Source organism: Plodia interpunctella, chromosome 12, assembly GCF_027563975.2.
Source record: "Plodia interpunctella isolate USDA-ARS_2022_Savannah chromosome 12, ilPloInte3.2, whole genome shotgun sequence".
In the NCBI taxonomy this organism is placed as follows: Eukaryota; Metazoa; Arthropoda; class Insecta; order Lepidoptera; family Pyralidae; genus Plodia; species Plodia interpunctella.
In genome coordinates this window covers 5,285,127-5,312,763 of record NC_071305.1, presented here as the reverse complement: position 1 = coordinate 5,312,763, position 27,637 = coordinate 5,285,127, and the positions used below count along the sequence as shown (strand labels likewise).

The 27,637-nt window shown below is 35.3% G+C and overlaps 5 protein-coding genes across 10 annotated transcripts in view; 3 read left to right on the top strand and 2 right to left on the bottom strand.

Moving 5' to 3' along the window:
• Positions 1-29: 29 nt before the first annotated feature.
• On the top strand, positions 30-12,990 carry Hsl (Hormone-sensitive lipase). Of its 4 annotated transcripts, XR_008405143.2 has the most exons (17): positions 295-434; positions 527-811; positions 1,861-2,018; positions 2,306-2,492; positions 3,844-4,057; positions 5,214-5,404; positions 5,703-5,952; positions 6,231-6,440; positions 6,674-6,805; positions 7,165-7,314; positions 7,730-7,886; positions 8,200-8,295; positions 8,871-8,966; positions 9,387-9,531; positions 10,081-10,206; positions 10,550-11,305; positions 11,370-12,990. XR_008405143.2 is itself a non-coding variant. In XM_053752254.2 (16 exons), exons 2-16 carry the CDS (start codon positions 527-529, stop codon positions 10,649-10,651), a joined length of 2,499 nt encoding a protein of 832 aa, XP_053608229.1. In that variant the 5' UTR covers positions 30-116; the 3' UTR covers positions 10,652-12,990. The 4 variants fall into 4 exon arrangements, 3 of the variants coding, with proteins under 3 accessions (XP_053608229.1, XP_053608227.1, XP_053608226.1); XM_053752254.2 differs by lacking the exon at positions 295-434 and adding an exon at positions 30-116 and having other exon boundaries at positions 10,550-12,990; XM_053752252.2 differs by having other exon boundaries at positions 201-310; positions 10,550-12,990.
• Positions 12,991-15,967: 2,977 nt separating this feature from the next.
• On the bottom strand, positions 15,968-19,355 carry san (separation anxiety). The gene is made up of 3 exons (XM_053752256.2): positions 19,219-19,355; positions 18,756-19,079; positions 15,968-17,906 (listed from the first exon to the last, which is right to left on the bottom strand). The coding sequence occupies exons 1-3, from the start codon at positions 19,224-19,226 to the stop codon at positions 17,711-17,713; spliced, it is 528 nt and encodes a 175-aa protein (XP_053608231.1). The 5' UTR covers positions 19,227-19,355; the 3' UTR covers positions 15,968-17,710.
• A 1,192-nt stretch (positions 19,356-20,547) lies between these two features.
• On the top strand, positions 20,548-25,319 carry LOC128674374 (probable cytochrome P450 301a1, mitochondrial). 3 transcript variants are annotated; one of them, XM_053752870.2, is made up of 11 exons: positions 20,548-20,637; positions 21,165-21,459; positions 21,577-21,814; positions 22,230-22,423; positions 22,602-22,800; positions 23,005-23,078; positions 23,167-23,270; positions 23,569-23,738; positions 24,325-24,390; positions 24,731-24,944; positions 25,128-25,319. In XM_053752870.2, the coding sequence occupies exons 2-11, from the start codon at positions 21,309-21,311 to the stop codon at positions 25,236-25,238; spliced, it is 1,521 nt and encodes a 506-aa protein (XP_053608845.1). In that variant the 5' UTR covers positions 20,548-20,637; positions 21,165-21,308; the 3' UTR covers positions 25,239-25,319. The 3 variants fall into 3 exon arrangements, with proteins under 3 accessions (XP_053608845.1, XP_053608846.1, XP_053608844.1); XM_053752871.2 differs by lacking the exon at positions 20,548-20,637 and adding an exon at positions 20,661-21,016; XM_053752869.2 differs by lacking the exon at positions 20,548-20,637 and having other exon boundaries at positions 21,023-21,459.
• A 100-nt stretch (positions 25,320-25,419) lies between these two features.
• Positions 25,420-27,101, bottom strand: lin-52. Its single transcript, XM_053752872.1, has 4 exons — positions 26,969-27,101; positions 26,748-26,849; positions 26,374-26,472; positions 25,420-25,995 (listed from the first exon to the last, which is right to left on the bottom strand). Exons 1-4 carry the CDS (start codon positions 27,066-27,068, stop codon positions 25,853-25,855), a joined length of 444 nt encoding a protein of 147 aa, XP_053608847.1. The 5' UTR covers positions 27,069-27,101; the 3' UTR covers positions 25,420-25,852.
• Positions 27,102-27,149: 48 nt separating this feature from the next.
• The window catches only part of LOC128674471 (sortilin-related receptor-like), a 37,152-nt gene continuing 36,664 nt past the window's right edge, over positions 27,150-27,637 (top strand). The window contains exon 1 of the mRNA XM_053752992.1: positions 27,150-27,282. The gene's annotated coding sequence lies outside the window, so the exon portion shown is untranslated. The remainder of the gene's footprint in view (positions 27,283-27,637) is intronic.

Below are 27,637 nucleotides of genomic sequence, written 5' to 3'. Positions count from 1 at the left end.
TTTCCCATTGGTTGGTTCATTGATTGTGTTGTGTGAAAAGCATAAAGTTATAAATAAATATATCTTTTCTTGACACTATTTGGTATATTTACAAGATTTTTACACTTTCTAGCTAAGTACGTTTCTTGCAGGAAAGCTATGTCTGAGTAAATAGCATTTTTTCCTCTATACCACAGAATGGAACACGCTTATTTGTTGTTCGTCGCGGAAAATCTTGGAAAAATGACTGTTTTCCTTTCATTTGAGTGGATCAGCTGTCATTGTCATTGATAAATATTTCAGTGGTGTGGTGGTGTGTGTTCTCCATTCGGTGAATTTCAATTACCTATCTAAATTTTGTATGGCGAATTATTAGCTTAAGTTCAAGCTTTATCTGCAAATGGGTTTCCTGAAATAGGATACAATGATAGATCAAAGTAGAAGCTACAAATTTTGTAATTACCATTTTTATTATTATTGGTATCGTGTGTCAGTCAGTGCATAACAAATGAAATTAGTGTCTTTTATGTTTTGATGGACTTTGCAGATGAGGTTTAAATTGTTTACCCGTGGTTTCCTGTACGTTAGGCGAAAAGTGCCGAAGATGTCTTTCACGGAGTCTCCAGCGAAAGCTTCATTATGCTGCGAGGAGAATGCGGAGGGTGCTCCGCCAACGTATGCCATGTACGAAGCATTGAAAGATTCCTGCCAAAATAACGCCACGTACTTTCAGCCTGACGATAGTGAAAATGGCCAGAGACTCTACCAAGGGTTCATGACTTTGATAGACCATATAGACACTGTCTGGCCTTTGGTGGATCATGTGAGAAAGGTATGTTTTCCACTTGATCGTTAACTTTTCTTTAATTATTCGTAATGGGAAAGAAGTGCTTCAAAAGTTCAAATTAAATGAAATAATAAGGGGTTTCATTAATGATTTCTCTGGGTTTTATATGTTTAATACTAAATTGCCGCACTATCTTAAGATCAACAATTCATATGCTAACTTATTGGTTTCTAACATTTAACATCATTACTACATTCTGAAAATAATAATATGGAGTAAAAATATAGTAGGTATCAGAAACTGCTCATTTAAAAGTAAAAAATATAAGAATATTTTCTCTGTGTACTTAGACAAAATGGAGTAATTTAATGATTGTGAATGAAAGACTGGTGTCTGAATTAAGCAAAATTTGTAAATATAATGTGATGATGTTGTTAATGCTGAGGATCATATTACTTTATAGTAGGTATTGATTATAGTATTGATGACCACCTATTGAATTACTATTTTTGGAACCTACACAATTCAATTTACAGCTGTGTATATAGTTCACAGATGTTAGTTGAACTTTGCCCATATGACCTTGAATTATAATTTAGTCATGCTTAAAATTGTAGACAGTTGATAAAGTTGATAAACTACAGCTGTGAAGCTGATAAAGATTTAAAGCTGTAAATATGTATTCATACTATCTTTTTTTTATACTAGTTAAAGAGACATACAAAATCCTAGCTATATTTCGTGGTGAGTATCCAAATTAGTGTAAAGTGTATGAATATTTTAATATAGTGTTGGTCCAAATGTCCAAGACAAGCCTATAAACAATCAACAATATACCAATCTGACATAGTCTGTAGTTTTCATTACCAATCACTTTTAGTATAGGAAAGTATCCTGAGAAAATCTGTACTCTAGTGATGACAGTAGTGGAAGGAAGTGATAGTAACCACTATATTAATATGACCATGAGCATGTTAATGTTGTAGTTATTTATTCCTCGTGTCTAAAGGATCACCTTCACCCATAAGGAATATATTTCCAGGAATATGATTGTAAGATAGATATTGATTTATTATTGTTATGTTGCATTTTAGGTGGCACCACAGTACGATTTTGACAACAAGTCTCCAGGCAATGGGTATCGCAGCTTTGTTTCAGTAGTAGACTCCTGTGTCCTACATGGCTTGAAACTAAGCCGGCAAGTTTGCACAGGTCGAGATGCGCTTCTCTTCCGAAAAAGTTATTTTGTCAAGTAAGTTTATGACATATTTTCTTACTTAGAGCTTTCAATTTTCCTGTTTATATATTTCTAGGTTTTTTTTATTTGCTTATGTATAAGTACTTATTTATTCTATTACTATTAGAAAATTCACTATGTAGATAATATTATAAAGGAGTCATTAAGTATATAATACAGTTACTTTGTGTCATTACAGTATTTTAGGTAAGATGTTTAACAACATTTTGTGATTAATTTTGCCCAACTCTAAATGCTGGTTTTTATGTTGTCTTTTTTTAGTTGTTTAATGTTATTTCTAGGGAAATTGAATCATGTGGGCAGTTGCTGGCATCCCTGGGCACCTGTCTCCACCACCTCCACACTCTGTTGTCCTGGTCACCGCCGGGGGATCTGTTCCCGACAGAACCACACTCCCCAGAGGAACTGTTTGCCCAAGCTGATACCATCAACCAATATTGTTTTTATGGCAGATGTCTGGGATTTCAGGTTAGCTCATGGTTTTAATATATTTTAATATTTAGGAAATATTAAGGATTTCGTAGCACTATGCCTACTAGCAGTTGGTAGTACCATGCTGACTTTTCTTTGGATAGTGTAGAGCCGGCATAATCAAATGAGAATTAAAAACAATGCTTGTACTATCCGTTTATTATGAAATGTCATGCGTGTTTCAAGGGTAGAATTTTCCCACCATAATATACCAATTAATGATAGACTGGATCTCGGGAGTCTAAAGTACGTAGCTGCATCTACAATTAACCCATTAACTCTATTATCATTTAAGAGTCCCTGTCATATGATAGAGTTTGTTGACCTTATCTTGACCCGTACGTCATTACATGTTTTGAAATAATTTAATCGCGCGAATGTAAACACGGCCACGATGCCATATCGATTTCTTCGTATTCGTGACCTGATTTGTACTGAAACTGAAAATACAATCTTATGGCTCGAATCGGTGGCTTCACGATAATTTCCTGGAATGTGTTCTTATATAGTCTCGATATCATTAACATATAACAAGGCCGAATGCTTAATATTTACAAGGTTGAAGTCATAATCGAATTAATGTGTCGAAAGTCAATTTTTCGGATGTTTGTGTTTTCCTTATTTCGTGTCGATTATTCTATATTTTAAAATCTATCAGCCATTAGTAACTGGAATGATCATTGACGATATTACATCGGACTCAAGCATTAGATTCTTGACTTAAACACTGAAATAGCGTATGAAATTAAATAATTGGAAGGGAAAAGACATACTCACACACAGTCTTATCAGAAGTTGCCTCATTCCCAATTTCTTTTGTTTAAAAAATGGGGCATTCGTGGGAGTGAGAATTAATTAAAACTCATTGTTATTTACTGTATATAATTAAGAAATTGACTTTTGATAAAATAAGGTTGAATTGGCCGGTCACTGGTTTTTATCTCGAATAGGTTTAAAAATAGTTCTTAAAGTGTTTCTTTTGATTAACAATATAGTACTGCGTAATTACTGCTGGCTAGATTGAGTCTTCTTTCTCATGAATCTTAAAAACGAGCAAAATGCTTCCTTTTGTTTGCAAATTGGACATTGTCGCGCAGATTGATCCTTTTGCCATTTGATTATGGCTCCACTGTAGACAGATTCATCATAAAACGGACTCACTAAATGTCTGATCCATCGTTTTCTCGTAATTTACTACATAAAACCAACAATAACAGTATTTCCTTTCCTGCCTAATCACTGGAAGAGATCCCTTCATGGGATAAGTCTGCCGTTGCATTTACTGTTCTGAATGATGTACGTATGGTTTATGCAATAAAGTTATTTCAAACAAACAAATTAATTCCAGTTCCTACCATCAATGCGCGGCATACTAAAAGGCATATCGATATGCATGGCGGGGTTCTCGGAAGCATACTACAGCCACGGGAACCTGATCAGCTCGGTCTGGACCGGCGGCCAGTACCTCATAGACCCTGAGATGAGAGCCAGAAGGATCGTCAACATATCCCAGTCGGCCAGCGTGGAGTTCTGCAAGGCGTTCTGGTTTCTGGCTGAGAGTGGTAAGTAATGTCCTCATGAGAGACTACTAAGTTGGTGAGCGAGTCGGTGAGTAATGTCCTCAGTCCATCATCTCTCTCGTATTTGCGTAGTTTGCTGTTGCAGCTGGGGCTGTGTCTTCGCCTAATGGTGAGTAATGTATCCTCTTTCTCTCATCTGAACGTTTTCCCTGTTTCTTACACAGCTGTTTCAAGCATCGGAGCCACGTGGTCCGCTTGACTACATTTTTTCTCCACTCCACTCCCTTCTCATAAGAGACTACAAAGTAAATAAATATATAGGGACAAATCACACAGATTTATTTAGCCCCAAAGTAAGTTCGAGGCTTGGTTTAGGTTACTAACTCAACGAGAACTATCACATTCTGAACAATTTTTACCTGTTATACACACACTAGCTGATAAAAATTGAGTTCAAACTCCTCACGATATTTTCGTCACCTCTCACGTCACCACCACAAGTAATAAAACGTAGGAGGAGTAATAAAACTATCATACATAAATCAGATTGGTAATCAAATATTGTAGCTCGAATAGAGTTCCACCCTCTCCAGACATTGAGCAAATAGCATTATAATTCAATGTATCCAAGGCATCCAATCGACAACCAAATATATTCACCCCAATAATAAAAGTGCTTTTGCGTGCGACATAGATGATCCGCGGAGAATTTGTGTCACGCAATTGGACTATATTTTAAATTTCACGGACTTATTTGTTCACTAAGAACAAATTTCAATTTAAATACAGTCATCACATCAAGCTAACCTAAATCATTGTAAATTCGCCACTATTGCCATCGCATAGAGTTCAATGAAGTGTAACTTGAGATGCGGCAGAATATGCCTATTTGTTTTTAGTTATTTTCTCTTTTACATTTTTTAGTAGATAAAAAAGGAGAAAAAATAATATCAGAAGTGAGCTCCACTAAAATACAGTACAGTAAAAATAAAAATGATATTTTTCACATATACCAGTCTGCAATTCAAACTATCCAAATTAATTGCAAATGCGCCTCTATTATCGTCGCCCAGAGATCCACAGAGAAATCTGACCAACCGCGATTTGAACACCATCTCTTAGGGGGTCAGATTTCTCTGTGGCAGACTGTACACAGACGAAGAGACTAACAAAATACATTACATACATTTATTTACAGAAATTATGAAACGAGTGCCCAGCCTCATGTCGTCTACAGTGGCCGTCAACAAACTCATAACAATTCCGCCTGAACCCATCACAGTGTTGACAACAGAAGGGAAGGAAACCACTGTCCTGCCGCCCACTGTACATATAGGCTTGCAAGGGCTGAACGTGCGGCTGATCAGCGTCAATAAGAGAATGGGGATGGTAAGTAATATAATAAATACACATTAGTAACATTTCAATGAGAGTAATTAGGTACAATTACATATTAAGGCCTGTTCGCATTTTGATTAGTAGATAGTATGTGCCATTGTTAAATGCTACTAGAAATACTTGGACTTGCGGCAATCAGTGCCTGTCCAGATTGAGTGCTGAACACCTGCGCTCAACAATAATAACGATGTGAACAAGCCTTTATGAAAATATGTAAAAGGTGCCCTTATCCCTGTAGCCAATATCTTCGAAGCCCTGTGATTTGAGAAACACAACTTTTCAATGACAGACTGGCGAAGGCGTATCAACCCTACCGCCGTCGGAAGGCGTGATCTTCCACTGCCACGGCGGCGGCTTCGTGGCGCAGAGCTCGAAGTCCCACGAGACTTATCTGAGAGAGTGGGCCGCCAAACTGAACGTGCCGATACTGTCCGTGGACTACAGTTTGGCCCCGCAAGCGCCCTTCCCCAGGGCCTTGGAAGAAGTCTATTACGCGTATTGCTGGATGATCAACAATTTCAAAGAGATTGGTACTACTGGTATGTAACTTTTACCATTTCTGTAAATATACATAGCGCGTTCATACGTATACATAGTGCGTTACAAAATGTTGTAAAAATGTTTGAATGTTTGAAAAAATAAATATTTTAACTCTGACTTATGTATATGGATAAATTCGTATACTATGCCAAAGCATAGGCTGGGTCTTGACTCAGATCAATTAGACAAAGGCGAGTGAAATCGCCGCAAGGATAAGGCACTAATGATAAAAGGTTCATTTCCATAGAAAGATCTCTAAAACTGTTATTGCTTACAGGTAAAAGGATAGTGTTCGCCGGCGACTCGGCGGGGGCGAATCTCATTGCGGGCTGCACGCTAAAGATACTATCGTCAGGGCTGCGAACTCCCGAAGGGTTGTTCATGGCGTATGCCCCTCTACTGGTCAGCTTCATCCCCAGCCCGGCGCGGCTGCTGTGCCTCATGGACCCGCTGCTGCCCTTCGGCTTCATGATGAGGTGTCTCAAGGGTGAGTAGTGTTAGCTCTAGATATCATCAGCAGACCTAACATAAACTATCACGGAACGATTCAAATGCATGTCAGTTCAATTGTCTTATTTCTTTAACTTGATGGTACGAATTTGCGATGCTGATCAGTTTAGGTCCTGAACTGGAGGTCCAGTGCCAGGAGTGCCTAGGGGGGCACCTTATGTTTTTGACGTTTTAAACTCAGTATTTTTGTATAATTAAATATAATTTCAGCGTACGCCAGCCCTAATACGACCGGGAAAAGCAAAGATGAAAAACCTAAGGAAAATCCGAACAATGCTGTTGTGTCCAGCGCCACAACGCCTTTGGATAGCAACGGTTTCCTTAAAGTTAGCCCCACACAAGGTCGGTTATGGTTTTTTAATATAAAATACGGATAATTTTAGTAAGACTGAATTGAAGAAAAGGCTGCGGTGGTTTTTGCAATGCTTCATATAAAGATATACTTTATCTGAACAGCTTACATTTAAACATACAACTTGATAAATCATGTAGTGTATACAAATCCTTAGATATTATAAAAATAAACTTGGGGTCCGCGTCCGCCTGAAAAAAGTGATAAACTGGAAAACTACCAATAGATAGTGTGATTCCCTTAGGTTTAGGTTTAAAATTTATTATGCTTTTAACCGAGCGAAGTTAGGACGAAACGCTAGCTTAAAATAAAAAACATTTTATTTATCAAAATTCCTTGGTGTGAACAGAGGGCGTCAGCGAAGGCCCATCGTCATTCGAAGAAGTGTCCCCATCAGACCTAGCGGAGCTCCACGCGCACAAGTCGGGCAGCGAACGCAGGAAATCCTCAGACACCACCATCAGTGCCGCCTCACTTCAAAGCGAACACACGCAAACTGGTAGGAAAACTTATAGCTTCTCTCCACCGACATGTTAATCGTTTACCATTAATAGTGCTAAAAAGACGTCGTGTGTTTCATTCCACGTAAATCAGCCATGAGAAATGCGATTATGAAGGAGATTAAATCTAATCGAAATCAAATAATTTATTCAGAAATTACAATTTCACAAGCACTTTTTCACGTCATATTCTAAATTGAATTATATTTACCAAAGCTGCAAACTACTAGCATTTTCGAACGACTACAATGCTGAGAAGAAACAGTGTTGGTCCCTATCATGCCAGAAAGGGTTACCATTTTTTACATAAATATTCAAACTGTATAAACGGAAACATATTATGATTTTGATCGAGTGCTTATGTTTTCATAATTTATTTCAAAAATAGACATAATTATATATAATTGTGTACAGGTGTGACGCCAACGGAGGACAAGTCCCAGCAGTACGTGTCGGACTTCCTGGAGCGTTACGTGCTGGACAGCGACACGGACTCCGAGGGCCGCCGCATCCCCGTCATCAAGCCCAACCGCCACGTATGCTGCAAACCCGTTGACACCAACAGTTATAGGTGTGTCCATATGTATTAAACGTTTAAAAAGTCACCCTGTATACTTACATGGTATGTAAATTTGAATATATGAAGTACAAACTGCGCCCCGGGGCTTCACTTCCGTGGGAATTTCTTCCAGGTTATATTCCACCCGTGTACGAATCTTTAAAAAAACACAGGAATGTGTAGATAAACGTAAAAATATTTCTTACATTATTTTTTATATACACTTACCTCTGTCGCCATAGACGCAGAGGAAGTAACCAGGAAATCGCTGAAACGAGAAAAAAATCTATTATCAAAATAAAAAAAAATACGTTTAATTTTACAGGGACATAGAATCTGAAAACTCCAGTACTCTAGTTGGTGAACCGCCGTTGGTTGAAGACCTCGACAATAAAGATAGTAAAAAGCGAATAAAAACCAGGTGAGTTTTAAATTATTATATTTGGTTCAGTAAGGTGTCAATGTTTAAATGTAATATAGAGAACAGATCATCTGAATTTGTAGAACATCTATAAATAATTAATTGTAAAATATCAGCAACTAATATCAGAAACCTGACATCATAAACAACAGTAGACTGATAAGACAGTAGAAGTCTGAGGTTCGATAATCGTAAAAACATCACTAATATTATTACATTAGCCCGCGAAAAAAAAAATTATATTTTTGAGCACACCATTTGAAGTAAAGGTTGCGGTGAAATTTGTTGCGCTGCTTCTTCACCAGCGATTTCGAAGTCAGCGGTAGACATAGATATTTTTTTACTTCAATAAGAGATGCGTCATCCTAAGTTCAATATCGTATTTACTATATCGTCAAAGATGATATGCGTGTCAATTGACTGACAAACTGTCAACTAGGTATGTCGAAGATCATGTGAAGTGGAGAAGACAAAGTAGGAAAGCGGTCTCTGAGCTCCCGTTTAAAAAAAGTAGCTTTTTTAATTTGTCCATGTATCTGTATAAGTGTATCTGTATGTATCTGTATAAATCGCAGGATAAGTGAAGCGACGACCGGCATAATGGCGGCGATGTCGTCCCGCCTCGCCTACATCACCGGCTCCAACTCAATCTCCCGCCCCACGCAGGAAGAGTAAGCACGAACGATCTATTTTTATCAACAGATAATGTTTTTGAACAGCTGTGAAATGTAAAGCTTTATATATAAAATAAAAAAAAGCCGTCCTTAGCTGATTGTTTAAAAAAATATACATTTTACCACGAAACTTCCATCCGCTATTGTGCATATTTTTCTTAAATATTACAAGTGTTTTTTTAATCCATACTAATATTATAAAGAGAAAATATTTATATTTCTGTTTGTTACACATGCGAACACATTAGCCAATAGCGAACGGTTTTGTTCGCGCGTCCAAATGGCGCACTATGATTGGCGCAGATATCTTCGCGCCATGCAAAAAATTGATTTCTGCGCAGGTAAATCGGTGTAACTTATAAAAGTGATAGTACGCGTCTGTTTGATCTGGATAAATAGAGATCAGTAAACTCGCAGGCTGGCGGTGCGCTCGAACCTGGACGCGCTGATCGCGCGCAGCCCGTCGGACGAGTTCATATTCTCAGTGCCGCGTGAGCCGCTGCTGTCGCCCTACTGGGCCGACGACCAGTTGCTCAACAAGTTCCCGCCCGTCAAGATCCTGGTCAGTGTACTACTCGACACTACATTTTTCTCTTATTTTCGAACTGTCTGTATCGCGATAATGTAGGTATAGCTGGCATTCGATTAAATTCAACACGTCATGTGACATGCCGTTTGCTATTACTGCCGCTAGATGGTGTGGCTGTAACTTTTTCAAAAGTTTCATCATTTATTGACGTCGAAAAAATACTTAAAACTAATTTTACTGCCGACTTCCAAAGCGCAGGTGAAGAAGAAACGCCACTACAAACTTCACCCCAGTAATTTCCTCCAAAGACGTCAATTGACAAATATATGTCTTATATATTTATGACTAACAATCGATTAGTGTCATTGCAATGTTCCTTCTGTAGAAACAAGCATCCTACTTGGTTTTCGTAGTTATCCAATATTAAATATAGACCTCTAGCAATACGTGTCATGCTTTTCGATCTTGTGCTTTCCTCGTACGTCTCCTTTCAGCAATCTTGACCAAATCGTCCGTCCATCTGGTTCACCCACACTTAGGCTTGGATCTGTCCTACTAAATTCTACCAAATGTTGATTTCAGACGGTGCATTTAGATCCATGTCTAGACGACTGCGTGATGTTCGCCAGGAAACTGAAGCGGCTGGGGAATGTCGTCGGTATTGACGTGTTGGAGGGCCTGCCGCACGGGTTCCTCAACTTCTCACTGGTAACTTCTCATTCAGATCCGTGTCTAGCTAGACACTGCGTGATTGCGATAAAATAGGGTTAAACCGCGTGTTAATTTTATGGGTCTTTGTTACCTGCAATAAATTGCATTTATTTATTTATTTATAATATGAATGTATTATGTACTAACATGCATAACTGGCTGGCATAAATTCATTTATTCACCTTCAGATAGCGAACGGACCTGATGATCACTAAGCCAAATAAACTTTTATTTATTTTTATATATCTATTTGAAAAAAAAACAAATATCATAAAAATAAATACAAAAATAGCACATTGCCCAACAGTTTTTAATTTATTGATGTTTGATATTATTTCAGATGGCTAGAGAAGCGAACGAAGGATCGAATCTATGCGTGGAGAGGATAAAGCAGCTGCTCGACCTGGAGAGCGCGCCCGTCGCCGACAACAGCCAGTTATGAATGTGCGGGTTCTGCTGCCACACCTACACTGCTTGATGGCCCGCCAACCCTGGCGCCCATACTATGCGGCCGAACACGTGGAAATGGACAGCGAATAAGACATTTCTGCCCAATATTCCTCAGAAAAAACGCCGAACCGAGATAATTTGACCATTTGACCGGATAAAATATAAAATACATGAAGGTATTTAAATGATCAAACACGATAATCCAAATGTCACTTTAATTGATTAGTTTTGTTAATTACGACGTTTACTCTATTTTAGGTCTCTTCGGATTGCTTTTTGACTCTAAAATCCATGGCGTCACAATACATTACTGTCAAATGCGAGTCACACAATTTTTTTTGCTTTTGACCTTAAAAAAAGTGTCTCATTTGACTAGTTGGAGATTAGCCAATAGGATGCTTTTCAATCATCTGAAACGTTTTTTTTTTTCTTTTGGTAATTTTTTACACACGTCAGGTATCAAAAACCCCTGGCTCTTCTCTCCAATAATTTCTCTAGAAAGTTCTACTGTTATTAAAAATAATGTGATTACGGAATTGATCTAGCCGGTAATTTACTTTTTTAATTTACATATCACTTTTTTTTGTATTAACAATTTAACATCACAAAATATAAATCGTTATTTTTATAGCATAGTAAAGAATATGCATTATACACGCTGATATGTTTAAAAATTTACTGTCCATTGTTTTTTTTTTCTTTATATAAAGGCATCCTGAATGACATTTTAACAAAACATGTGTTGTGATATCATAAATCTCAGTATTAAACGGTTGGTAATACTCAGTTACATCCATAAGCGATTAAAAAGCTACATTTATGTGTATGTTAATTTATTTAAACTAAAATTATACACGATATCAAAGAGAATGTAATCACTTTCGCCCGCGGCTCTACCCGCATCAATTTCCAACAGTACCAGTTAATCTACCTCTCCTTCTCCGTACTTCAAAATATATGTATGAAAAATTTGAGCGTTAAGAAGAAATAAACAAGCAAACTTACATTCGCATTTATAGTGTTAGTTACGATGGATTAGGAACTCTATTTGTACGTGAGGTCGCATACATATTTGTCTTACGTGTCGTATTGTGATGCATTCTGCCGAGGGGTATTGCATCACAACAGATCGCATCAGATAAATGTGAATGTCTAACGAATACTAGCGAATACTAGCGATACAGTTCCGATGCATCACGACATAAAATGCGGCTTTTAGTTTCTTAAATTGTGCCACTGTGCTGCGTTAGTTTAGTATTTAACAAAAGGACGTGGACATGTATTTAAATATTCACCTTAAAAATCATAATCTTTGCACATTGCAAATTAATTATTTTGTAAATCATAAATTACATAAATCATGTCTAATCTAATAATATACCAATATATTATTTTTTATTTTTGAAGTGTCGTGTAAGTTTATTTCATTATAAAGATATATCAAGATTCATATTTCTCATTAAAAACAATAGAATTCTGACATAAAATGATTTACCCTCATATACATAAAAATGTTAAATCCTACTTTAAAATAAAATAATATGTTTTGTCATGTTTTATCAAACTTTACAACAGTAATGTGAAATAGGAACAAAACACATTTCAAATATTTTAATTTAAAGTAAGTTTTAACTTTTTTATATAAATAAGAGGGTTAGTAGGTATTTAGTAATAAAAAAATAGTCACTACTCTAAACTTATAAATGTTCACTCAGAAATTGATTCTTACAGTCTGTCAAGAAATTCAATGAGGCCGCTGTTTCCCGTTGGCTGGCAACACTGGGCATTTATCAACCAATCTATTTGGTATTGCAATTGCAAAAAATGTAGTTCGTCAAAAATCCGATTTCTTTTCACTTTCATGACATACTGTATATCAATCAGAATCTCACTACCTACGATTTTATAATTAAAATATTCATTTATTTAAATATACAGCATTTAAATGTAACTAAATTGTTCCTCGAAAGTATAATGCCAAATTTTAATAAAATCTGATCGATACTCGTCTAAGTTTTAGTACGAGTGATAAATGCCAAAAAGCAACTCAAAATTATGGTTTTAACCTTTTTTTTCAATAAATTGGTAGTTATTTTATAATGAATTAATGAATGCATGAATTAATGTTGTAATGATATGGATTTGAATCTCATATTTGTTATATTCATCATGTTTTTGTTCCTTGAAATTCTTATACACCGTTTAACTGTGACCATCGTAAGTGTACCTCCTTGTTGCGGACGTTGTACGCAATTTTTCCCAGAGTTTGTTTAGTTTATTTGACGGCTTTATCAAAAAAAAAAAAATTCCAAAAATCCCCTTAGGCGGCCCTCTGCACAGGGTTTTATTAGATTTTCCGTCCAAAAACCAAAAGTACTTACTAATCTGTTTTTGAACCAAAAAAGATTTTATTTCTGGGTGTTCCGTAGCAATTCTCCTAAGCGCGGTGTGTAGAGCAATGTGTGATAAGTTGAATTAATATTTGAAACATCATTTTTCTTACTAAAATTTGTGCTCAATTCCATTGCTATTGTGTGTTTTTGATAAATTTGTTTTAATCAACTACTACGTGAGTTTACGTACATTTTGTTAACCTTTTTATATTTACCTGATGCCTAAATTATACTGAGTTGTTGACTAATTTTTCTAAAGTAAATGCAATTTGTTACATGTAGAATATATTTAAACATTTTGTCAACAGCTCTTATATTATTGTAAAATAAATTAAATAATATAAATTTAGATTTTTTAAGTCAGTATTCAATAGGAACCAGTTATTTTCCAGTAGTTTATTTGATTTTAATAATCCGAAAAACTTTAGTGATACCTTTTACAGTGTAGTTGACATTAACTTCATAGATTGTTTTGTAATATTTTAGAAACTTAGCTGAAAGGTAAACTTCGAAGTATAAACGATGTAACGCATTTGTTTGTAGCCAGTACATAGGCAATACGTATATTATATACTTAATGTTGCTTACTTTTTAATTGAACCTGTATGCAATTTGTACAATTTTGACTTAGGGAGGTATTACATGTATCTAGTGTTGCAAAAAAGTGTATAATGTAGCTATCGATAACTTTACTTGAAAATCATCTAGATTCTAGAGTATTGATAGAAACTATCTAAACTTTCGATTCCACAGCATTATCGATATGCTTGTACAGGAACAACTATCAATTATAAAATTGTCGACATTAAGGCAACACTAGCAATTTGGTGAAAAATAAATAACTCCCTTACAAAAATAACGTAAATATGTAGATTAAAGTATTAGTTGTATATATATTGGCTCATATATTTTATTCATAAGAACATGTTAGATATTACTAACACTGATCCATTGTGGCCTTTATATTGTACAATTAAAGTTTATTTATTTAAAATTCTAAGCGCCATGTAAAATCAATCTTACGATAATTGTTTTAAAGACGCTTTTGTCGGACGCTATACTGTAAATGACACTTTCTATAGCAAATACAAAAAACATTTATTTCCACTTATATCAGCCACTATGAATCGGTGGAGTATATATTTATTTATTAAATGCATTATTAAACAAAGTCTGTGATAGTGAATTGAAGCTTTTTAAAGGCACACAGTATTCTAAAATGCACGAACATAAAATATATGTAAAATAGTTATTATGTGTTGTTATATCTGTTGTGTAATTTATGTGTAAAAATGTAATTAAACATATTTTTATAGAGTAAATAAAAGTCGATAAATTATAATATTAATCTGTAATTATGAAAATGGAAATTGATCGTAAAAGTTTTTAATTTATATTATCACTGTCAGGCCTTAACAGAGGAAATGAATTTACATTGATGTTATTATAATCAGTCTGTATTTAGAATTCACGACCAAAGAAGTGTCCATATGAAATATTACGAAAAGGTAAAAGTTTAATATTGTGACAATATTGTACAAGGTCTTGTGTTGAATAAATAAACTTAAAATAATAATTTGTATATTTTAGTGGCGTGCGATTTCCGCTTTAGAATAGGACCTCTGCCTTAGGAGGACCAATTCTGGACTGGTCCAAAACTGTGACATCCCCATATAGACTGGGTCAATACAACAGACTAAGACTGGTCTGGGTACTAGGGCATGTTGGAGTCGTAGGCAACGAGGACGACCTAGGATCAAAATAATCCACTAAAAAGGACTGAACTTTTCGTAGGACTATCATATGGCATTGTCCTAATTAATACGTACCAATAAAGCACTGGCAGAAGAACTGAGTGGGATGACCACTCCAAGGAAACACTTGGCACTGACATACCCAAGTGTTACAACACTGCAATTTTAACAGAACACTGACAAGTTAGTTAATGGGAGACCTAACTGGCCAATTTGAATGTCATGATCATGTCTTCCAGCTGAAACTTGAAAGGGTTTGTATGGAAGCAGAGGAGTCTTATGAGAGTCTTATTATACATAAATTTATATATAAAAAATGGTAAGCCCTTCTGGCATAATAGGGACCAACACTGTTTGAATGAGTTTCTTTCGGCATTTCTTCTCAGCAGTGGTCGTTCCGAAATGCTAGTAGTTTGTAGCTTTGGTAAACATCATTTAATTTAGATTATGACGTGAAAAAGTGCCTGTGAAGGCCTAATTTCTGAATAAATGATTTGATTTGATTTGATTTGAGTGCCAACGACTCTGAGACAACCATACCTTACCCGCATCGAGATTTCTGTAGGATTGCATAAGTTTCAGCATATATCCAGGCATCACAGCCGACAATAAAACTAGGAATAAGCTAAGATTAGAGAGTAATTTAGATATTTTTATACCACATCGGACATGGGTACCCAGAAGAACTTGCCATTTTGATGATTTTCTGACACTCAAATTTGATTATAATATACGTGCGTAAAAAGAGCATTATTTGTAATTATAGCATTCCCAGACTGTGCGCCTTCTTGTTAGATAGCTTCTTGCAACCAGTTGACACTCAAAAACAAAAATGACCTTGTTCATTCAAAGTTTAATTTCACCTACCTACTTCCGTTTGCCCTACAGAGTTGAAATTTCCCACGTCGCTTCAGTTTCTATGACAATACATAATTAGCATGACAAGATGGTGCGCCCAGGATCTGATCCCACCGTGGGAACTCCTCAACGGTTTGCAGCACGGACAGATATAATTTTTTTTGTCACTCTTAGAATGCATAACATCTCTCTGATGACATCAAAGCTTGCGGAAAAAATGTAAGTCCTTACAGTATGCCTGTTACTAGGAGTATGAAATAATTTATTATGGGATTTTTAGACAGATAATAAAACGAAATATAATTTATTTGTGTTTATTATTTATTTACTAATGCTAAAGTTGCGGTGAACATGATATTTTAACAAAGGAAAGGTTTAGAAAAATTATCATGTGAGTGTGACAAAAGATAATTGACTTTTTGGTAAAAAAAAAACTTTATTATTGTTGCTCATTTATGTACAAACCTTACACCTGAATAATTATGAAATGCATAGCGAGTTTCCTCTTTGACTGGCCCATAACAGCACACCCTTAAACTATGAACCAAAAATAGTGTGTATAGCTGGTTCATGTAATTAGGTGATCCTAATCCGAAAGAAGTAGTGATGAACTGATGTTCATCACTACTTCTCTTGCATTCACGCTACATATTCACATGAAACTGGAATTTCACCCAAAAATAAACACCTTGTGATTTGTAGATGACAGCATTACATGATGAAATACTTAAACCCAGAGAGTTCTATATACATATTTCTGTTGGCCAGACCATAACATCAGAACAACTAACAATCCTATTTCCTTTCAAATTTAAATAATTTGCAGGAGATTCTATCAAACAGAAAATTGCTCAGGAAATTAGAAAATCAACTTTTTAATGTTATATTTAATTTCTCGTCAAGTCCTCTAGCATATCAAATGTAGTGGACCAATTTAATTGGTATTTCTATTCATAGTATAGTAAAAAATATATTTAAAAAGCTTCCAGCGCATGTATTGCAACTGAGTATTTTATTTGCAGTAACTAAATGTAAGCAATACCACCTAACGGCGAGGGTTCAAAATGTAGTGTATACCTAACCAAATGTGGTGTAAATAAATGTGCAACAAATGATAAAATTCATAGTTAATAACTTTTCTTCATTAGCAATCATGTCTAAAATCATCAATAAACAATTTTTTTATTCCAAATCAACAAAGTTATAAAATTATTGAACACCAGAATAGTAAACTCTCATAAGATAGGTGCAAAAAATAAGCTTTTTTTTATGTTACAAACTAATTTGAAGTTGAATTTTTAGAGCTTATAAATATTGCTGAAGTTACAATGATATTTATGAGTCAGTTAGTGGGAAAGGGTAAGTTTGTTGGTCATCATCAAATGATAAAAAAGTCGAAATCTTTACAGCTACTTCATTAAATACAAGATTGAACAGTAAAAAATGGACATATATAATTTTGTATGCCATCCAATTAGTTATAAGAATGCCTAGAGCTAGCATAATTCTTATCTTATAAATGATAAAAAGAGTTCATTTACAAATTTCACAGCTATTAGAACTTAGTGTCACATTCTGTACAAGTAGGTACTAGATTAATCAATACACACAAGAGAATGCATACAAAACATTCATGTAGTTTTATTATGGAAGTACTGTACAACATGAAATACCTGAATCATGAAAAGTATCAGTCATTTCGAGTAATTATTATGGCCTCAGACTTACACAACCACAACTGTTACCTGTCCCTTATAGACCTTCAACTTTATGTATGATATTCTGATGGTTATCTAACGGTTGATGATCCACTTGGCACAATGAAACCAAAACTCGCATGTTTTTGCCTGAGTTTCTTTCTTATTTAGTTGTTGCCCACCTATTCTTGCATACCTCACATAAAGTTGACAGTCTAAGCAAAATTCTTAAATCTGTAAGGATATTTCAAGTGACTTATCTTAACATTATATTGTATCACTTGCCTGTTGCACTATTACAACCGTTTTGAGGCTCTGTATGAGTACATAGTGGGGTTTATTGTGTAGCTCAATCATGCCCATTTGTTTTTGCGTGTGGCACTGTTCCGTTGACTAATGGAGCTTCAGGTTGTCTGATAGTCTTCTGTAAAACATGGGCATCAGCTGGCTCTATCCTCTTATAGTAATGTTCTTTTGTCTCTACAATCTCAAAGCCAAACTTTTTGTAGAAATCTATTGCACCCTCATTATTCACTTGCACATGTCTGAAAAATTACATAGATTTACATAGTAAAGGAAACAGTACTGTGAAAAAATATTATGTAGACAATCACATTGCTTTGAAAGTAACTATGTTTTAAAATTGCCTATTTCATTATGATTGTATTGAATTTCATAATAATCATCAAATTAACTCCAAAAGAAAAAGGAGTTAATAGAGTAAAAGAGTGAACCTCCACCAACAAGAGCTTCCGCTCTTGTTGGTGGAGTTAATACATTGAAATACAAGCAACCTGGCCCATCTTCACACTGGGTCAATGAAGTATGTATGTATAAACCTTCCATAATAAATTGTCTATATAACATTGAAAACTGCATCAAAATCAGTTGTGTGGTTTAAAAGAAAGTTTAGAAAATGACAGGCACAACTTTGTTTTATACTATCGAGTGATACCTAAAGGCCAGATAATTATGTGTGTTGACTAAATAAATTATCCAAATTTTTTTTCATTCTCATCAACAGAATGCATAGCCAAATCATGAAAAGAACAATAAGACTTGTTAGACATTTTCCAATTTCTACTACAAGTTAACTACCTATCTATTACAGAACAAAATGTTTGTTTCACCTAATTAATTTACAATGAATTCAATATTAATGTTAATGCATGTATGACACAATTTAGACAGAAAACTTATAAAGCTTATTAACTTATAAAGGATTTGATGAAATATTAACCTTGAAATTATTACCATTTGCCTTTACAAATACAAGAACTAACCTTGAAATCTACTTGCAAGTCAAACCAAGGATTGACACTAGAGAAAACTAAATATTACAGATAACATACAGATAATATAGTAAAAGTCTGTTAATTGAGTAGTAAACTTACAAGAAAATGCTGTCAAAATTTCCATCCTGTTCAACATACTTGAGCACATGTTCCACCATGAGTGTACCAATGCCCAGTCTTCTGTACGGGTACAAGCAACCCAAAGTCATTATATACAGTCTCCGAGAGTTCTCCGACGTGTCTATCCTGCAGCACACCGCTCCCACCACAATATCATTATAATACGCCAACTTCGCCAATTCACCAGCCTCCAATACGTCTTTGTAAAATTTGTCATTGTAAGACACTGGAAATACGACTGTGTTTAACTTTTTCAGTTGCTTTATATTATGCGGCGTCACGTCCCCGAGTTCTATTTTAGCTCTGAAAATGCAAAATGCCTTTTTTATTACAATATTAACGAGATATTCAACAGGCTCAGTGTAGTGGATGCTCGTCTTTGTTTGTGAGCTATATATCCCACACTGCAAGGTAAATTTGTGCAATATCACAGGGAGCTTACCTAGTCATTTTAATAACTATTCTATTTATTATACACTACAATTTAAAAACTAATCTAACCATCTAACACAGTTATATCACACGAGATCACTCCCGCCATCTGCCACTAGTGGTCGCTCGTTTCGCATTTTCACTGACAGTTCGTATAAATGTTGCTAGAATTTTATAAAACATACTTAGGTAGGTACCTACCAAAGATTTTGGTCAAGGTGTGCTACCTAAAGGTGCGCTTACACGGTCAACTAAAATTGCTCGATTCCAGTCAATACTCGTCAACTATGACGTCACGACTACATCCAGAAATTTACGGCAACGGCAACAAGCATCAATGTTGCGCAATACAATATTGAGCGATATGGCGCAACTTCATTAACTAGGCAATACTATCCTACACGAGCAATTCAGTATCGCTCGCTATGCACGACATCGTTCTTGCTGCGGCGGCTTGTAGTGCTTTTTTATTATTAATCAAAAACCAAAAAGGAAGAAAAGGACTATTCCTTTTCTTTCTATGCGTAACTGTTATATTGAAAACAAACAGAAACTGACGCCTTGCCGCGCGCTATCCTACTTCCAGCCGACCTCTCGCTCTCCCCGCGGAACCAAGACGGCAAGCCGCAAAGCAAACAAATGCAAACCAGATAGATAAAAAAATTGCCAAGAATTTTACTGATTTTTTTAAAGTGACAACATAAGGGCAACAGTCCATTGCAAGCAACTTTTCAATCACGTAAACAAATACTATGTTCTATACTCTAAGGTACATAATACCTATTTGTTGTATGGTTATGGAATCTATATCTGTATAGGTTTAGATCTCTTTGCCATTCCATATGGATCAACCACAGACCAATAAGCATGGTCTGTGGGACGGCTGTATGGGCTTAGATCCCTTTCCTTAACGAAACCAAAACCATCAGATTAACCAACAAAAAAAAGGTATAGCTGTACATAAAAATACCAATGTACATTAAGATGTACATTACATACCTATTGCAACCTTCGACTACAACAGTAAACCAAATGTTTTTATATCTGTGCAATAAACCATAAAATAAACTACCGAAAAATGTCTGATTAGGAATCAGAGATTTTATTAATCTCTAATTAGGAAGCATATATTTAGAAAGGGCTCCGCGCGCAGTATAATAATCAGCGCGATGTCACATTAAATACATCTTATATCTGTGCCAAATCTATGATAATAATATATTTAAAAAATCTATGGTTTATGCTTAGCCTGATTCCGGAATCCCGTCCCTGCCGTGTTTCGTCAGGGATGACTAAAAAATCGGTTACGTATAACCTGTATATGAACATGTTCACACAGCTCCGTGTCAGGGGCATTCGGACCGGATCGACAGTGTCCCGGAGCTCGTTGTGAGGCACGGACGACTGACAGTGCTATCCGATTTTTTAAGTAAGTAGCTGTACAAAATGAACGCCGAAAGGTTGATAGAACGTGTTCGACAGAATAATATACTTTACCATCTTTCTAATCCACATTTTTTTGAATTCTAAGAGAAAAAATATCATACACTGATACACAATAAACTGACACCGATTTCCCTGATATATGTGTGAATGCGGGTGACAGATGGCACGTTCCTGACAAGAACACTGAAACTGATGATAACTCGGAACACGGATAGTCATGACGAGCGAGGCCCTTTAGCCTGCATACCTAGATCTCATTAAGGTTCCAACCAAAAAAAGTCTATGGTTTCCGGCGGAAATTCTTTCGGCAAACGCGCGTATGCATAAATTATTTTGGCGCCCAATTCATTTTTTGAATACGGGTAGGTATATCTTCAACTGTTCACTTCCATAACCTGTCAGTAAACGACGTTTTCATATTTGTTCAATCAAAACAAACGAAATTAACGGAAAATGCTGAAATGCAGAGTTTGCAGGCCAAGAAGTGTGAATTTTGGTTTATTTCAACAGAGGTGGTTACAGTCGGAGAGAACAAATCAGCAAAATGTAAAATTACAACAGGACATCCAAAAGGAATCTAAACCCGACGCTGAGTTATCTACAACAAATGAAAGGCTACTGGGTGAAATATTTCCTGCTGCAAAAGTAGTACCCATGATGCTGACAAATAAAGAACCTGTAGTTTTGTCTTTTGATGAAGTGCCGGGACCAAAATCCTTGAAATATTTCGCAAGCTTTCGTCAATACTTTTCTGATATTGGTACTCAAGTTACAGCTAGCGCTTTGACAATAGGATTGAACATTGGTGAGTTATTATTTTAACACACCAGTCCTTTATAATTTTTTCAGTCCCCTTTTTTATTTGTACTTAGTTATGACATGTCCAAAGTAAATTAACAGTTCCTTCTACTTTCCCATTTAGGCTCCTATTTAAATGAGAGGAAGCCAATAAAAAACTTGTCTGCGCTGTTCGACGAGTACGGTCCAGTGGTTCGCTTCGTTAGTCCCCTTGGTAGCGACATTGTACTGCTTAACAATCCAGATCATATCCAGAAAGTTTACGCTCTAGAAGGTGAATGCCCTGTCAGATCGACGTTGGAGTGCCTGGAAAAATATAGAGCAGAGCACAGGAATCATGTTTATGGCGGTCTATATGCTGCGTAAGTATTTGGTAACGAAATTAGATTGAACCCTTGTAATCTCTTACTAATATAATAAATGCTAAATTATGTATGTTAATATACAAAAAATATATACTGGACCAATTATGATGAAATTTGGAAAAAAGTTGTAGGCTTACATACACTTACAGGAAGTACCTAATATAAATACTTAAGCTTTTATAGTAAAAAACGCGAAGGAAGTCGACAACCGTAATGTTTATTATATGTATAAACACACTACATTAGTTACAAGGTGGCCTATCTGTCGCTTTAACAGGTTTTTCAATTTCAAGACATATTTCGGTGTACTTAGTATGATATATGAACCTACGATCACACTCAACCGAATACAAATCTACTTTCATAAATACAATATGCTTGTGGTTATATTAGTTTTGCACACTTTCAACAGTCATGGCCAAGAGTGGACTCGCCACAGGACCGTGGTGTACAATCCCCTGAACAGCTCAATCATTCAGCACATCAAAGGTATCGACGACATCTGCGAGAATTTCGCGCATAAGATATACAACATGAGGAACCATCAGGATGAAGTGCCAAAAGATCTGTATAAGGAACTGCACAAGTGGGCTTTTGATTGTATGGGTCAGTATTTTACCCGACATCATAAAAAATTCTAGTCCTTGTAGTAACTCTAAAATATCTACACCGCTTCTTTGCTCCAATCTCCAATGCTGCGGTGTAGAAATTCGTAAACGCGGCGGACAGAAAACGATCATTGTTAGTTTTTAAGGACTAAATGAAATTCCATACTGTTCCACAGGTTTAATAGTATTTTCGAAGAAATTCACTATGTTGGACACTGAACTGGTGTACAGCCAATGTGACATGTCTTGGCTTTACCACAGTCTCGAGCGGGCGACCGAGGCGATCATCAAGTGTGAGTCGGGCCTGCACCTTTGGAAGTTTATCAGGACCCCTGCTTGGCACTCGCTAGTCAAGTATTGTGACAGTTTGGACAAGTGAGTCGTCAGTATACCATCGATAATAGGCACATTGTTGCGAACACAGATTTCCAATAGGTGGATTAAAAATGAGGAATGAGGGAAAGACTCGATACTTAAATTGTCGACTTGTCATCAACCGCCTAAATTAGCATCAGCTATAAATCATGTAGTAAAAATATATCATTTCTAATTTTACGTCTTTCTCGCTATTTTTTCTAGTTTAATTGGGAAACATGTAATTGAAGAAGAACATGCTATTAGTTACAATGTCAAAAGTTCCACCGGAAACTTAGGTAATATCAAAACTTGATCAATTTCATTAACAGTGGTCTGTAATATTATTCTTACAACGGCAAAATGTTATATTTTACACCATTATAGATAGCAGTTCCTTGATCCATGCAATGCTGATGAGCAATGAAAAAATGACGGCAGAGGATATAGCAACAGTTCTTATGGATATGCTCCTTATTGGAGTCAACACCGTAAGTCGACATTCTCTCTCATCTGAGCGTTTTTACGTTTTCTTCCACAGTCATTAAACGTCGGAGCCAGGAGTCCTACTATTTAGGCTCGACATCGCACGAACGTCGATATCTTTTTATTTGTCAGACCATTGGCACGCATATCATCATCGACGAAGCACCTTCCGGAGTGGGATAATCAGACATTTGTTCCCCACGTAATTTACCGGTTTTGTGTAAAAAGATGTTTTTTCATACCACTACCACATTTGAAAATTTTATTAGACTATATTCTTAATAATGAAATATAAAATTCTAGATAACGACGTCGATGTCATTCATGCTTTACCATTTAGCAAAATATCGAAGATCCCAAAAGATACTCTTTGATGAAATAAATAAAGCATGTAATCATTTGAATCTAGAAGACATAAACAAGATGAAAGAGAATACTCCTTATCTTCAAGCCTGTATAAAGGAAACTTTAAGGTGCGACTTATATTCAGAAGTGGTTGATTAGTTTTATTATAAGTAATTCCTAGGATACGTGGGTAAATAATTACGACATATTATTTAGTAGGAGTAGTATACGGTTTTAGTATATATTATTTATGTAAAAGACCCCGCGAATCAAAAATATATAACCCACTACTATTACCTAAGGCTGTGAGTACTTAGGTACCATATAGGTACCTAAGTACTCATAGCTTTCGGTTTTTAATTGTTCACGCCCAAAAATAAAATAACAAAATTTGGTGTTGAGGTAAATAAGTACCTAGGTTTTACACAAGGGTGCTTTATATCGCAAAAGTACGTGATTCCAGAGTTTGGCAATAGTCAATGGCGCTTTATAGGTAAAGCAGATGGCATTATGCATAAAATTATTTTTCTGAAGCTAGTATCTCTAATTAGGCTTTTGCTCAACAGTAGCTCAACATAATTGGCTAGTTAAAAAAATATAGGTCTGTACTTTTAGGCATAGAGGTATATTTCTGGGCAAATGTCTCCAAAATAATATCTTTCTTTTATTTTTGGACACTTATTATATTAAAAATATTAATTTCTCCATTTTCAGATTAGCGCCTCCGATTCCGGTTCTGACTAGGATTTTATCTAAGAATGTCACTTTAGATCGATACAAGTAAGTTAAATACCTACATCTAAAAATAATAGTATGTCGCCCCTTTATACAATAATGGGTAGATTACCTATTAAATTTTAATATTATACCTGCTTAACATAGTATTATATAATCTGTGATATAAAAAAATCCAAATGCGCTGCTACCCGGAGTGGTTTCCTCCTGTGGGAATATCAGAATTTGTACTCAGGCGTAATCTAGATTGTTTTAGAGGGCAATTTTATTAAAGCATGTATCGCCATTCTATGTCATTCAATTTTTTTCAAAACCGGTCCAGTAGATTTTGCGTGAAAAAGTGAAAACGTTGAATCTTTCTCACATAAGATTATTTGTATTCTAGCATCCCAAGAGGCACACTTATAATAATGTCAACCCAAGACTCTGCACTCAAAGAAAGTAATTATGACGATGCCAATAAGTTCTACCCAGATCGATGGCTAAAAGAAGATTCCAAAGATTATCATACATTTGCTTCGATTCCATTTGGCTGTGGAGCTAGAAAGTGCCTGGGACAAAACATTGCAGAGGCAATGATGTCTCTTCTAACAATCAGAGTAAGAATTTTATGTTTTAACAATATTTATATGTTTATGTTTATAAGAATTTTATGATGTTTTAACAATATTTACTAGATGTTGCCTGCGGTTGAAATAAATGTGTATGGAATAGAAGCATAATAATTTTTGCATACAATTCATCTGCGTAAGATAAATTAATTTGGTACTTTTTCTTTTCAGCTTTTACAAAAGTATAAGCTTGAATATCATTATGGAGATATCCAGCCCACAAGAAGTTTCATAACTAGACCAAACAGGCAGTTGAAAATAAGGTTTACCGATAGGTTTTAATTATTTAATTTAGATTTTGAGAGCAAGTTATTTTACTGAAGCACAGCAAAGGTGTATGTATAAAGTTACTGACAGTATATTATGCTGTCATAAAAATATATAAATCTAAAGTCTCTCACTGTTACTGTTTCCATGAAAAATGTGTTCTTTAAAGTGACTTTGTGTTAAATAATACATGACAAAATGTAGTATGTTATATTACAATACAATAAATTTTAAAATTAACAACAATGTTTGATTTTATATAGGTATCTAGAAATACACTTATGCTATAAGACCAAAGCTAAAACTACATATTATAAAACCAGTATAACAGTTTTATCTAGTTATTTTTCAGCCTAAAACATCTTGAAATTTTTGGAATGAGGAGATAAGACCAATATGATAAAGAGGTGGATGGATTGTGTCAGAAAACTGTTACAAGTAGACATGACAGATGGATAAAAAAACATTTATGGAAAAAAAACATGCATTCCAGTAAAAAATATTGGATAACCTACAATCCATCCATAAGTAAAGTTCACTGAGTGGTAGTGAAAAATATTTTTATCCAGTCCATTTGTGATTTTGTACACAATCACATAATATCCTATTATTTTTAGTTTCTATTGTGGTTACTTGTTCCGCCTTGAAGAGAAAATGTTTAGATATTTGCCTCTTGTCATTTCTTTCGCTTCTTCTAGTCCCAGCTGATAAGCCAAGTCATGTAGTTGCTTTACTTCCATTATGAGAACGCTTGTTGATAGAGTATTCAGCTCTGTAAAAATAATAGGATTAATAATAACATTTCAAACAACATTACTTTTCAGCATGTTTCCAAAAGGACAAATTACAGACAATTACCTACATTAGTTTTAAATTAATTATACTATATGAATTTATTATAAGTATATATTTTGAAACAGTTACAATAGGTTGATCAGGCTAGACCTAAGTATATCTGAAACCTGCTGCACTTCAGTCTACCCAGGATGATGATCTAATTTTTTAATTACTTTATTAGAACAGAGGTGAATATGGAATACTCCACTGACAACAGCATAGCTTTTTGAAGAAAGAGAAATAGGTACTCTACATAAAAATGTGATCTGTTTGAATGTTCTAAACCACAAAAACGGTAAGAATGTATACTTACGCTGCATATAATGCAAATCTGCGTTGGTCAGGCCCTTGTTCCACGAAGGAGGAGATTGGTTACCAGACTGTACGGGAGCAAACTCTGACACTCCTGGTACTGCGAAAGAATCGGTAGAACATTTTGATCCTTCCTCAATGTTAGGTAAATTATCATTTCCATCACCCATAATAATAATAAAGGTAGTTTAAAATGTAAACGGTTATAACCGAAATTCCAGATCTAAATAAAAATAGGTACGCATTGCATGGAGAATGACAACTAGAAAACATGAATTCGCGCCATTTTTGAAAAATAATAAGTACTGAACACTGATTGAAATTATTTCATATACCATAATAGATATATGAGGTAATCAGTTCATTAAAACTTACTTTGTTCGGGCCATAATTCTGGTGAAGCACGGTCCAGCTTCTCCAAGCTAAGTAAACTTTCCTCCAGGGATGTCAATGGAATATCGTCAGACGTAGCTTGTCCTACAACAACAATAGTAAATACTTTGTAATCTAATTTATAATAATCACTTTTTATTCACATTGGTGACTTTTGATATCAGTATCAATGTTACTCCATTAACAATAAATACAAAAAATACCTTCTTGCGCCATTGAACTCTCTTTCGCGGCCATTTTCCAAAATTTATTTTGACAACAATCGATGGATGACAACCAAACGACAATTGTCATTGTCAACATTGTATGCAATCTTGCAATAGATAAAATACAAAGATTGCGAATCGACAAACTATAGACAAAATTCAATAAAGTTGCTAGAGGAAAAAATATATCTACTATCCAACCGCCGTACAGCTGAGCAAGGTGTGCTTGCTGTGCACCCAACCCTAATAGAGTGGGCAACACAAGCGACGTTTTTTTTCTTTCTCTCTTCCGGCTGCCAACTGAAGGCAAGGTGGGTGAATGCCACATGTGATTTTGTTAAATTTTATTGTAACATCCGAAATTTGTGTAAATTAATCAGTTTTCAGTGACCAAGGTAACATCAAGTGTATTATTCACATAAATACAGGCCTAGACTCAATTTGGCAATGGCAATTTGTATGATGTCGCAAGTGAAAAATGACGGTACACCGCGACAGAAGCTTGTTGTTAGCATGGAAATGGTCATTCTATGTACTGTTATTGTTAAAGAAATATGTCAAATTTTTATTATAAACCAATCCTGAATACTTACCATAATTGGAAGTTGTTAACTTTTCAAAACATTGATATTATAACCTCACTTTGTGTGTATCAAGGTTTTCTAG

Excerpts from the sequence above, each read along its gene's own strand:
- lin-52 (XM_053752872.1), bottom strand. The coding sequence starts at position 27,068 with ATGTTGACAATGACAATTGTCGTTTGGTTGTCATCCATCGATTGTTGT. Across the intron at positions 26,850-26,968 it reads GAGTTCAATGGCGCAAGAAG|GACAAGCTACGTCTGACGAT; the intron begins GTATTTTTTGTA and ends TTGTTGTTGTAG. Across the intron at positions 26,473-26,747 it reads AGAATTATGGCCCGAACAAA|TACCAGGAGTGTCAGAGTTT; the intron begins GTAAGTTTTAAT and ends ATTCTTTCGCAG.
- san (XM_053752256.2), bottom strand. Across the intron at positions 17,907-18,755 it reads AATTTTGACAGCATTTTCTT|ACATGTGCAAGTGAATAATG; the intron begins GTAAGTTTACTA and ends GTAATTTTTCAG.
- LOC128674374 (XM_053752869.2), top strand. The coding sequence starts at position 21,108 with ATGCTGAAATGCAGAGTTTGCAGGCCAAGAAGTGTGAATTTTGGTTTA. Across the intron at positions 21,460-21,576 it reads GACAATAGGATTGAACATTG|GCTCCTATTTAAATGAGAGG; the intron begins GTGAGTTATTAT and ends TTTCCCATTTAG. Across the intron at positions 24,391-24,730 it reads GTCACTTTAGATCGATACAA|CATCCCAAGAGGCACACTTA; the intron begins GTAAGTTAAATA and ends TTTGTATTCTAG.
- Hsl (XM_053752254.2), top strand. The coding sequence starts at position 527 with ATGAGGTTTAAATTGTTTACCCGTGGTTTCCTGTACGTTAGGCGAAAA. Across the intron at positions 7,315-7,729 it reads AAGCGAACACACGCAAACTG|GTGTGACGCCAACGGAGGAC; the intron begins GTAGGAAAACTT and ends AATTGTGTACAG. Across the intron at positions 9,532-10,080 it reads TCCCGCCCGTCAAGATCCTG|ACGGTGCATTTAGATCCATG; the intron begins GTCAGTGTACTA and ends TGTTGATTTCAG.